Source organism: Alternaria arbusti (genome assembly GCF_024043155.1).
Source record: "Alternaria arbusti strain BMP 1465 chromosome Unknown scaffold_16, whole genome shotgun sequence".
In the NCBI taxonomy this organism is placed as follows: domain Eukaryota; kingdom Fungi; phylum Ascomycota; class Dothideomycetes; order Pleosporales; family Pleosporaceae; genus Alternaria; species Alternaria arbusti.
The window spans coordinates 459,368-471,099 of NW_026249956.1; the positions used below are offsets into that span (position 1 = coordinate 459,368).

The 11,732-nt window shown below is 52.2% G+C and overlaps 4 protein-coding genes across 4 annotated transcripts; 3 read left to right on the forward strand and 1 right to left on the reverse strand.

The window, feature by feature from the left end:
• Positions 1–41: 41 nt before the first annotated feature.
• On the forward strand, positions 42–1,148 carry J4E86_009287 (uncharacterized protein; the record flags this gene model as incomplete). The annotated part of the gene is made up of 1 exon (XM_051449793.1): positions 42–1,148. One exon carries the CDS (start codon positions 42–44, stop codon positions 1,146–1,148), a length of 1,107 nt encoding a protein of 368 aa, XP_051299130.1.
• Positions 1,149–3,929: 2,781 nt separating this feature from the next.
• On the forward strand, positions 3,930–4,397 carry J4E86_009288 (uncharacterized protein; the record flags this gene model as incomplete). The annotated part of the gene is made up of 2 exons (XM_051449794.1): positions 3,930–4,161; positions 4,228–4,397. The coding sequence occupies 2 exons, from the start codon at positions 3,930–3,932 to the stop codon at positions 4,395–4,397; spliced, it is 402 nt and encodes a 133-aa protein (XP_051299131.1).
• A 41-nt stretch (positions 4,398–4,438) lies between these two features.
• On the reverse strand, positions 4,439–9,587 carry J4E86_009289 (uncharacterized protein; the record flags this gene model as incomplete). The annotated part of the gene is made up of 2 exons (XM_051449795.1): positions 4,439–9,306; positions 9,353–9,587. The coding sequence occupies 2 exons, from the start codon at positions 9,585–9,587 to the stop codon at positions 4,439–4,441; spliced, it is 5,103 nt and encodes a 1,700-aa protein (XP_051299132.1).
• A 303-nt stretch (positions 9,588–9,890) lies between these two features.
• Positions 9,891–11,321, forward strand: SLU7 (mRNA splicing protein; the record flags this gene model as incomplete). The annotated part of the gene is made up of 1 exon (XM_051449796.1): positions 9,891–11,321. The coding sequence occupies one exon, from the start codon at positions 9,891–9,893 to the stop codon at positions 11,319–11,321; it is 1,431 nt and encodes a 476-aa protein (XP_051299133.1).
• Between the last annotated feature and the right edge of the window lie 411 nt (positions 11,322–11,732).

Consider the following 11,732-nt stretch of genomic DNA (forward strand, 5'->3'; position numbering starts at 1 on the left):
GTTGTTATGCCCGGGCGCATCTGAGGCCAACGCGCTAAGACATGATCGGGTGCTCGGACCCCCGACCCATGTTCACTGTCCCCGCAACTTGGGAACTTTCACCTGCTCACCTCGCGAATACGAATCTATACGCCGACGCAACTATGGGCTGGCTCTGGGGAAGCGGGAATAGCTCAGGCGGGCAAGACCAACTCGACCCATCTCTCCGCGACTTCCTCAAAAAAGAAGCGCCCACTGGCCCGAAACCTTCATTACCCTCCGCTCCCAAAGAAAAGCCCGCCGAGTCGCCAACACCCACACAAGCGCAAGCGCAGACACAAACAGATCCCGAGAAGCCATATGTGCCACCGCAATCGCAATTCCAAGATGGCCGATATGCCGACCTCTGGAAAACCTACACCCCACAGGACGTCGTCAACAACCGCGGAAAGTCGGAACAAGACAAGTTACGAGACCTCGTAGACGCCTACAACGATCGCAAAGCCTCAATTGGACGAGTCGCCATGGAGAACTGTGCGCTTGAATACATGAACCAATTCGAGTGTTTCCAGAATCCCAAATCATGGTGGTCGGCAGGAACCATGTGTATAGGCGAGTCGCGCAAGTTCAACCGCTGCTACGACATACAGTCAAAGTTCTTGAAGGCGTTAGGATACATGACCATGGACGAGCGGTCGCCAGAAGAAGACGAGCGGATACAAATGCACGCAGATAAACTCTATCAGCGCATGATACAACAAGAGGAGGAAATGGAGAAGGCCAAGGCAGAGGGACGGCCAGTGCCCAAATTCGAAAGCATATTGTCGAAACGGAATGTCGCGGAAGCCATGAGCGGCGTATCAGCGACAGGAAAACCAGCTGTGCCGATAGCTGAGATTGGCAAATCGAGTGGCAACATGGACGATACCGACGTGTGGAAGCAGATCAAGCCGGAAGTACGGGAAGAGTACCAAAAGAAGCTGGAGAGCCTGTCGCCCGAAGAGCGCGAGATAGAGAGGATGGCTATTGTGGGCGAGATCAGGGCACAGACCGGTGTGGCAAAGCAGCTGGAACAGACATTTATCGAAGAGCGGGTAGCTCGTATGAAGAGGAAGGAAGCTGGCCAAGCAACAATTGGCGACACAATCAAGACGTTGTGGGGATGGTGACCACTGTTGAGAGGTGTAAGTAGATTCTGTTTCGATGACGTGTACGATCAATTCATGGTATGAGATAACAACAGCTGTATCTCGAACGCATCCGAGCACATTGTTCGTCCTTACTCACAGTGCACAGCCATCGCAAAATACTGATCTTACGTATTAATAATGCGACAGTCTCCACTCTCACAATGCTGCAACACAGCTATAGATTCGCTAGCTCATACTTCCCACCACCGAGGCACCAGAGCCACCAACCGGAAGCTGCACGTTCCTTTAGTTCGGGAATATCCAACCCCTTCCTTCGTCATCTCCGCAACGATGCAGCCTTACTCTGACCGCAAAGATACTTCCGAAATGCCATTCAGCATATCGGACACTGTTCTCGTCCTCACCCTCGTCTTCCTCCACATCTTCATCTTCTGCTTTGCATTCGAAATATCGCGTTGGTCGAGGAGTAGAAGGATCGATTACGAAATGGCAATGCTCGATGATCAACCGCTTCGTGTTGAAGTCGATAGGTGGCTGGTCGTCCCTGCTCAAGAAGAGCCAGTGCCAGAATATTCTGCAGTTGACTCAAGCCCGCCTCCGCCGTATATCAAAGATGTCGATCTGAGTGTTTTCGTGGTAGAGGTGGACGAATAGGACGACGACGCTGTGAGTGGTTGAAGATTGGCGTACCACGCTAGGGGTGGCTACAATCCCTGTCGCATTCTACGGAAACAAAAATTGAGCCAGGAGTATACATCGCCTCAGGAGGTACTTGATTGTCAAGTTCTAGTAACGTGTAGGCCGCAACATAGATGCGGATTCTAGTCATCCATGGTGACCCATATCGCAACCATGGCTCACCAGCCTCAAAACCGTCCCAAAGTTTACTGTACCAATTTACCGTGTGCTCTTATTGTTATATATATTCCCTGCAAATGCAAACGACTACTTGCTCAACCTTGTGTATCACAAACTGCAACGATGGTGTTCTCCTTCACTATGCGGCCGTCTACGCCAAGCACCGACTCCAGTACACGCTCGATTAACGAAGGCACAAAATCTGCAACGCAATCATCTACGCAAGCAGAATCGACTGCCTCGCCAGCCAGGTCTCTCATGGACCTTACACCGCCACCAGAATGCCCACAACGGCCATTGACCATACCGGAACAAGACGAACAGGCGCGACTAGCGCGGATGAAAGCAGCTCGGGAGAGAGTAAACGTCCTGAGGGCATCTTTAGGGATACCCGAGTTGAATATGGATGGGACATCGCAGCCGCGGAACCCCCGTCCTGCTGATGTACCAGTCGAAGAGTCAGCCGAAGACGGTCGGGATGAACCAGTGACCGATCCAGCAGTAGAGGATACTCCTGAGACACGGCAACTGAGAGCAGAAGCAGCCGCTCACCGCAAAAACGCTCGGCTAAACAAGAAGCTACTTCTGAAGGAGATAGCCAAAACAGGAAAACGCTGAACACCCTAGAGACTACGTTGATGTTAGATCATCTAATTCGCGTGGTTTCAACTCAATGTAGGCTGCAAACCTGTTTAGTTTCTTCGAGAGGAGATGGCTAAACAAGGAAGAACATATACACCCGGGAGCCTACGTCGACGTTGGGTCCTCTACTTTGCATGTTTTCATCTTGATGTAGGCTGCAAACCTGTTTAGTTCCTTATTCGGATGGGGTGAACGAGTCTCCTGGAATGTGTTCGCTTTGAACAACATTCTTGAAACATGATTCACGAACAATGATTACGACGATCCACAAACACCTTTTCTACCTGCGACCTTTCCCGGCCACCACCGCTTCTTCCGGCCATCTTCCAGCGTCACCATCCTGCGTCTCATCACCACACCAGAGGTCTCGCCTGCCAAACTCAAAACTCAAAACCGACATCACCGATGGTCCGACCAACGAAGTCCAAGATGCCGGCACCTGCTCACAAGCCGACTGCGTCCCCGCTAGATCTAATCCGCTTCGGCCACTCCTGCAACGAATTCAACTCTTCTAAATTCTTCGGCACTGCAACACCCTTCCCATTGAACTACACTACTACCTGGTCAACATCCTTACCATCTCCAAAGAACGACAAACTCTACAGCGACCTATCGCCCATCACCACCCCTGATCCTATCAAACGCTGTTGCGCGATTTGTCACCTGTATCAAACCAGACATATCCATTCTTCTGCGTCATCAAAGAGAGGTATTCCGGTAGTTTCGATACCAGTTCTCACATTGCAGGACTCAGTGGTTTTCCATGAGGCTTGTTTGTTTTCGTATTTGCTTTCTGATCACAAGGTCGCTGGTCTGACTGGAGAGTTTTACGATAAACTGAGGGAGTTGAGGAAGTGGGTCATTGAGCAGAAGTGGGATTGGGCGGTCCTAGGGGAGGCGTTGGATAGAGTGCTGATGAAGGCAGAGAAGAGGGTGGTGGAGGCGGTGGAGGTGGAGGAAGTGGAGGAGGTAGAGGAAGTAGGCGAGCTGGTGGATTTGGGGAACGGTTGTTACGTGTCATAGATTCTTTGCTAGATCTTCTCGTGTTGTTCAACAGGTATAAACGTTTTTTGTCGTTCAGACGGACTTCCAAGCAATATCAGACATGCCGCTGCATGAGCAGGCTGTATCTCTTTCCCAATACCGTTAGCGCGAATACCTCGTGCTTACTCACCTCGGGCTCCTTCCCACCACTTCAGTACAGAATGAACGCATCAGCTTCTATATTTTGGCTCAGTGCCTCTCGTCTTATCATAAACACCCCTCATATCCATAATTCTCTCCAACTCGCCAGCAGCGATGTCGACATCCCAATCCTGTGCCATTGACTTGACCCTCCTCAATCTAACCGACATCTTCGGTCAGAAAGACAAGACGACGCGTACGCAAGCGGTTGCAGATCTCTGGGTACCAAGTTCAGATGTCTTCTTCGTAGACGCATTGGGTGTGTTCAAGTCGCATGAAGCAATCAGTGAGATGGTGGAGAAGATACAGGGTATGAGTGGAGAGGGCGATGAGTTTGTTGCTTTAGGTGCGTAGATCCGTCGAAGCTTTCAGGGGCATCTTGAAGAAAGGTCATTGCTAAGACCATCTGCAGGCAATGTCGAATGTCTCAAACATGACGACGGAGAGGATATCTGGGTGACGAAAGTAAAATGGGGCATCAAAACAGCCAGTAGTGGAGAAATGGGGTTAACGGGTGAGGATGTCCTGACGATAGCGGGCGGAAAGATCAAAGCATGTTACACGTTTCTTGATTCGAAGTAATGTACTGTATTCCAGGGTATCCAAACTAGCAACAACCTACTTTACCATGTCAACCCCTCACCCTCGTCACCCCCTCTACTATCTTCCCTTTCCAAACCCGCATCCTCACCCACCTTCTCCATGAGTTCAATAACAGGCCCAACACTGTCTTTCAGCGCAGTCAACTTCGAGCGTTCCTTGATGCGTGTATAAAAGACCGGACAATCCCTGCTATCGCATTTGATCTCTTCGCCCCAGGCGAGATTCGAGCAGCGCCGACATACCTGTTCGACTTCTGTGACGCGTGTTTCGCTGTCCCAGATGCGGTATTTGAGCGAGAGGAGTGAATGTGCTGGGCGCTTGAGACACTTTGCGCAAAGTGGGAGGACGGCGTAGGGATTGTTTTCCTTGCCTGGGATATGTGTAGGTGGATTTTGAGGTAGTTTCGAACGGCAGACCATGCAGCTTGAAGATTTCATGTAGCTTTCAAGAGTTTTCTTGAGAGATGCGTTGCCACCGGAGGAGAGGGCGTTGCTTTTGTCGTGTTTGATGGTCATGGGAATCGTAATATTGCGGATGCGTTGGACTTTCGGCATCTCATCGAACCATTGTCTTACGTTAGCGCCAACGAGGTTGAAGATGCGTTCGAGCGGTGGGATGAGGTTCTTGCTGATGTAGTATTCGGCATCGAGCTCGAGATGGTCGTTTTGAAGCAGGGTCTCCGGGCTGACGCAGCGATCGATGAGGCGCGCTCCAGGTGCACCGGTGATGACTACGTATGGCACGCGTTCGCCATACTGGGGCTCGGCACGTGGGTCGGCGAGCATACGCTTTGTAGCGATAAGAGCACCGGGCGGCGGAGGGCCCCTGTCAGAATACGTGCCTAGCTTGACTTCCTTGGCGAAGAGGAAGTCTTGTATACTGACACGGCCCTCCATGATCTTCGCGCATTGCTCCTGGAAGTACCGCTTGACTTGGCTGAGGTCTGATGTGCGGAAAAGGAGCTTGAGAGCCTTCTCTTCGATCTTTTGCTCTGCAGGCGTACCGTCGCGACGGACTGTTTCGATACCCTTCGCGTCAAAGTCGGGCTCTTTCTGATTGCGGTGCTCATACTTGAAGCCAACGTAACGTTTCTTGGCAAGTAGAACGCAAGGATGATATACCTTCTCGAACTTGAGCTTGATGGGTCGTGGGTTCGCAGCGGTGATAGCAGCGGTTATCTCCTCGCCGATGGTGAAAGCTTGATCCTTGGTGCGACCTTTCAGATGGATGAACAGTGAATCGGTGTCTCCGTAGACGACCTCCGCACCCCACTTCTCCGTAGCGTGTATCATTGCAATCGCCTTCTCCAGGGTTTCGCGACCAGTCTGGACGATACTGTCTGCTATCTCAGAGCATGGCATACGACCGGAAAACGACGCAGATGCGTAGCCGTAAGTGACGTTGGCCAATAGCTTCAGCGCCAGCTGCCTATTATTCAGTAGCTGCTGCAAGGTTCTGTCGTCTTTGTCCTGCTTCATCCCACTCTTGACCATCACACGAGTCTCCAGAATTTCGCCAAGCATCTTCGCTAACAAGGACTTCCGCATTTCTGGTTTGACATACATCATGCCGTTCGGCGCAATGTTGATGTGGTCTTTTACCAACTCCAGCAACTGCGGCTCGCGCTTAAAGTCCATGAAACCCATCTTGTTCTGACCTCGCCAACTGACGATACGTCCAAGACATGTCGAATAGCAATAGTTGTAGGCAATCATGACACTCGGATACAACGATTGGAAGTCCAAAACGAGAACGGGGCTTGAATAGAATGCACTCTGTGGCTCCATAACCAGCGGTAGACATTCGAGCGCATTTTGCTGACCGACCTGCTTTCGACTCGGTGATACAAGGATGAAATTCTCTGGCTTTGCGATGCGGAACATGGTAGACTCGACCTTGAACTGAGAGCCTCGTGAAATGACTGCAAAGAAGTCTACTCCAAGCAGGCGAGCTTGCTCACTAGTACGAGGTACAATTTCGTTTGCTTCCAAGATGTCGAGATTGAGTTGCACACGTGTGCGAAAATGATGAATCACTTTTGTCAGATCCCTTGGCTTTCCATTTGTATACCAAGTCGTAAGATCGGAGTGTTGGTAATGCGGTATGCGTTTGTGCAATAAGTGGAAGACCACGTTTTCCATGGTGTGTTGTAGCAGGTTCAGCTCTCCGCGCATAGCTCTCCAGATGTTGATCATATGTCGGCCAGTGATACGGATAGTAGAGGTATGCGTGAAGCCCCAGCGGTCGGCCTCTTTCCCAAATCTGCCATGAGACTGCGACTTCATCCTGCTGATCTCATCGCAAAGATTGTACTCGTACTTCATCCTCGCGCGTTCGATGAGGTAACCCCAAGAGCTATTGTGTACTTCGTATCCCGTGAGTATGTCCGGGTCAAATTGGCGGACGATATCGACCACGCGGTTGATGAGATCTAGCTCGTCTTCCTCGTATTCAACTTCGACCGGAACTTGCTTAGCAATACGCATAGCGATGCCATCTTCTTCCGAGAAGCACAGTATACCGGAACGCGGTCGATCAGTGGTCGCGTTTTCTTCGCCTTGTACGCTCCAGAAAATGCACTGGATCTCATCTTCAGCCGGGTCTGGTACGAGTGAGCCTCTTGAGTTAACGTGTACTTCTAAGCTCATGATGCTCATATACTGAGCTTCGTGCTTAACACTAGTTGTCTTTTGCTTCTGTGAGTACTTGAAACCATGAGGATTCTTCTGCGTTGGACCTTCTATCTGTGAAATGTGGCTCATTGGGTTGAATTTGCGCACTGGCATAGTTGCCGTCTCGTCTTGTGCCTTGGTTTTAGGCTTCGTCACTTTGCGTTGCTTGACGTGACGGCTGGTCCAGCGCTTCACTTCTTTGAAAGTAGGAGGAGGTCTTGAGAGTTCCCAGTGACGCAAACCACAGTTATGTGATCGTTCTTGATCCATTGTAGCTTGTTTCTTCTTGTCTAACACAACTGCGGGATACTCTCCAATGTTGGCAAGAGAATTACCAGTGGGGTCGAAAGGAGGAAGATACGGTAATGTGGTGCTTTGTAATTTGAACTCGCGACCCGCATACTCTCTTGGCCGATCTGGAACATCCTTCTCCTCGCTGTAGTAGGCGTCCTGGTAGAGTACCGGTGGAAGTCCAGCATGCATCATCGTGCCTTTGACGACCTCGGCCGATGGAGGCAACGAGCCATAGTAAATAGTACGATGCTTGTGCTGGAACGATGTATCCAGGCGTCGCACTAGAGAGGCTACCTTGGAGCGAGCTTGTGAGGTGCTACTGTTCGGCACCATTGGCGAGGTCTTTTGATGCGTCCACGGGGTCACGGGGACGAGTTGCGAAGGTCTGGCCGTAAGATGCTTAGGCCCAGGTGTCTTGGGCCCTTCTTGGGAATTTGAATACCCAGATTGACTCAAGCGATGAAGTGTCTCCGGTGCATTCGGGTTCTTTACTACAGGGAACGAGAAAGTAGTCGGCGCCCCTAAGCCTTGAGCTTTGATACTCGTTTGTGACGATTGACCGGGATGAGGTGGATCGTCGTTCTTGTTCAGGGCGTTGCGAAACGAGACACGCCTATTGGTACTCTGCGTTGTTGCCAGGATTCGTTGACGCTTGTTGTAGTCTTCTTCTGCGGGTTCGAGAGAGCGCTTCCTTTGGCTCATCGGGCTGCTGGACTCTGGTTTTTTGCCATCGTCATCGGGGTCAACTAGATCAATTCCTTCGTCGATGAGTGCATCTTCAGCTTCTATATCACTAGAGCCCTTGAGTAAAGATACTGTTAGGGGATCCATGGATTGCTGTTCTTCGGCGTCAGAATGATTGTCGGCGTCCGCTGGATTGCCGTCTTCGCCGTCCCCGATGGGACCGTCACTGTGAGGCTGTCTGGGTTCTGGCTCGTGAGACGCAAGCTGAGCGTCAATATCCACAGGCGCACCACCTTGTTCTAGCACGTTGACGTCTTGCTCGAAGTCGTCATTTGGAAGCTGCTGTGTAGACAAGACCTCGGGATAGAGATCTTCGATACTCTCTACAGCAGTCCTGATACGCTCCTGGCCAGGGATGGGTTTCACGAAACCGTCAAATCTGGCTTCTCCCTTTCCTTGTCTTTCCTCGATGATTAGCTTTTCGATGAGTTCTCGATACTCCTCTTCGTGAATCCATCCACCGGCCTTGGTGTTCCGCATATCAGCCGACATGGACACAAGCACTTCAGCAGGGAAAGGACTGCTCGAGGGATCGGAGAGGCCCATACGACGTTTGCGTCGGCGCGTCTCGTCTCGCCAGAGACCAGCCATTGACGGCACGAATTTGTCGTCTGGATTGCGTGGCAATTGGCTCGATCGCTCTAGGAAGTCGTGGTGGATGGGTCGATATTGTAGTTCGTGCCGATTAAGAATGTCCTGGACGCATATATCGACTTCGAGGGTGCAGTGACTCTGGCGTGGGTATTGATCCTCATCGGCTATGAGTTGGTTGGGAATAGACGCATCGTGCCACTTGTGGACATTGATATCTACCTCTTCGCTGTCTGGAACGGGTCCCCGGAACTGAACTTTTGCGCAGTTAATCCAGCCGCACCCGTACAGGTTGTAGTCGCACATCCACTGTAGGAGGTACTGCAGGTGACTCTCATATGGCTGGAACACCCGGTTCAGGATTGCACCTTGATGCAGGAGATCGGTGAATCGAGTCATATGCATAGGGTTGAGCATGTAGACTTTCAAGAAAATCTTGTATCCCACACTGTATCCAAAGAAAGGAACACCCTTGACGAGAGATATGTGGCCAACGTAGATCGACTTTCCATCGTATGTATTTCGGCGGTACGCGGTGGCGAGGGCGTGGTCGATGGAGGCGCGGAGGTCCAGAATGTACGCGTTGACTAGGAGGCGTCAGCTTGATAGCAATCGCACGACTTTCACACGCACCGACGTCTTTCTCCAAGCTGCCATTGTACTCCAGGTATAGGTAAGGCAGCGCTCCATGGATATGAGCGCACACCTTCTGCCCCGTCTCGGTCGCGCCAAACGCCCGGATTACCGGTACTTGCGGTGCGCCCAGTCGGCCTGCAGGACCGGCATTGCGCCGAAGAAGAGGGTCGATGTCTGTCGGAGCCGCCTGGTAGTTGTCGATGCAGTTCAGGCGAAAGCGGAAAGTATCCATGACGACACAGCCGGTATCCAGAAAGTGTGTGCGAAAGTGGAGTTTCGCATCGTGTTCAGGAGTTCATCCAAAATCAAACTCGCGCATCGCACGCGACAAGGTTGTCGGTGGCGGAATGGAGTGAAAGAGACGCGAGGTACAACAAGCGCGACCGGACTCGCGTGGTCCCGTGACGTGCGGGATCGACGCTGCAGCCAGCCCTACGCCACTAGTCGGCGGTCCACTTTGGCCGCCATTCTAAAGCTTCTACCAACTGACAACCTTCACCACTCAACGCGACCGAGGCATCCTCCCACGCCCAACATGCCGCCCTCCCAACCCAAGAAGCCCGACGTCTCCGCCGCGGCGAAAGAGCGCAATGAATACATCCCCTCGTTCATTTCGAAGAAGCCCTTCTACGCCGTCGACGAGACTGGCGAGGACAACACCGATTACCTCGAGCATCAGCGTCTGCAGAAGCAGGAGCAAGACTCAAAATGGTACGATCGCGGCAAGAAGGTTGGCCCGGCTGCGACCAAGTTCCGCAAAGGCGCATGCGAGAACTGCGGTGCCATGACACATAAGAAGAAGGACTGCTTGAGCCGGCCGCGAAAGGCAGGCGCAAAGTTCACGGGCAAGAATATCGAGGCGGACGAAGTCATCCAGGACGTTCAACTAGGATTCGATGCGAAACGCGATCGATGGAACGGCTACGATGCATCACATTTTGAGGAGGTCATCGAGGAGTACAACGCCATGGAGGAGATCCGGAAAAAGGCCAAAGAAGCTGAGAAGGGTGACAAGTCGGATGACGAGGATGAGGGCGACAAGTACGATGCCGAGACGGACATGGGAAGGAAACAGGCCACATCCACACGGAACCTGCGATTACGAGAAGACACGGCAAAGTATCTGCTCAACCTGGATCTCGACTCGGCGAAATATGACCCCAAGACGCGTTCCATGGTCGACAGCGGCGCGACGGCCGACAACGCCGCTCAACTGGTAGCAGAGGAAGGGTTCATGAAGGCGTCTGGAGATGCAGCTGAGTTTGAGAAGGCGCAGCGATATGCTTGGGAGACACAGGAGCGCGGCGACAAGAACAAACTACATTTACAGGCCAATCCTACGTCTGGCGAGGTCATGCGGAAGAAGCAGCTCAAAGAGGCTGAGGAGATGGCAGCAGCCAGGAAGAAGGCCTTGGCGGAGAAGTACGGCACACAAGAAAAGTTCACCGACGACTCACTTCGAAAGACAGCCGTCACAGAGAACGAGCGATACGTCGAGTACGACGAGCGAGGCGGCATAAAGGGCGCACCGAAAATCAAGGCAAAATCAAAATACCCAGAGGATGTGCTCCTCAACAACCACACATCAGTCTGGGGCAGCTGGTGGTCCAACTTCCAATGGGGCTTTGCATGCTGTCACTCGACAGTCAAGAACTCGTACTGCACGGGCGAGGCAGGCAAGGAGGCTTTTGAGCTGGCAGATCGGATGCGCACCGGTGCTGACCTGGACGAAGTACCCAAGGAGATAGCATGGAAGGAAGAGGCTGTCCTGGAGGAACACGTACCCAATGCACCCGACCGCGCCGAAAAAGCAAAGAATAATGCTGCCAGTCGGAAACGAGCTCTCGACGAGATGACGGGAGGCGTAAATGAGGAGGAGATGGAAGAGTATCGCCGCAAGAGGACAATGGCCGCGGACCCTATGGCTGCCTATCTCACCAAGGGAGGGAAAAGTGAAGCGGTTTGAGGTGTCGAGCCTTTCTTGACGGCGTCATAGGGCATCATTATTGTATTCGTAGCATTGCATGGCGTTCATCATACCCTGGAGTCGCATCTAAGATAGCATGTAAAATGACATGTTAGTTCCTGATGATCGCTGCGTTGGCCATGCGTGATCGGTACAGTTCACACAGCAAGGGTGCATCCACAGCGAAGTCATGCAGCCCTGTTAGTGAAGATGCATCTTGTCGCCCTCCATCACGGATGCCAACTCAGACCCGAGTCGGTTGCGCATGCAGCCGCGTATGCGTTGTTAGTCCATGGCGAAGGCAGCAGTTTAGGCCAGGATGCACAGCCCAAGTGGAGGAGTTCGCGGCACCCGATGCAGCAAGAAGGCGCTTCTAGCTGCATGGCTCGGAAGATTCTAGCTCGAGTAAAG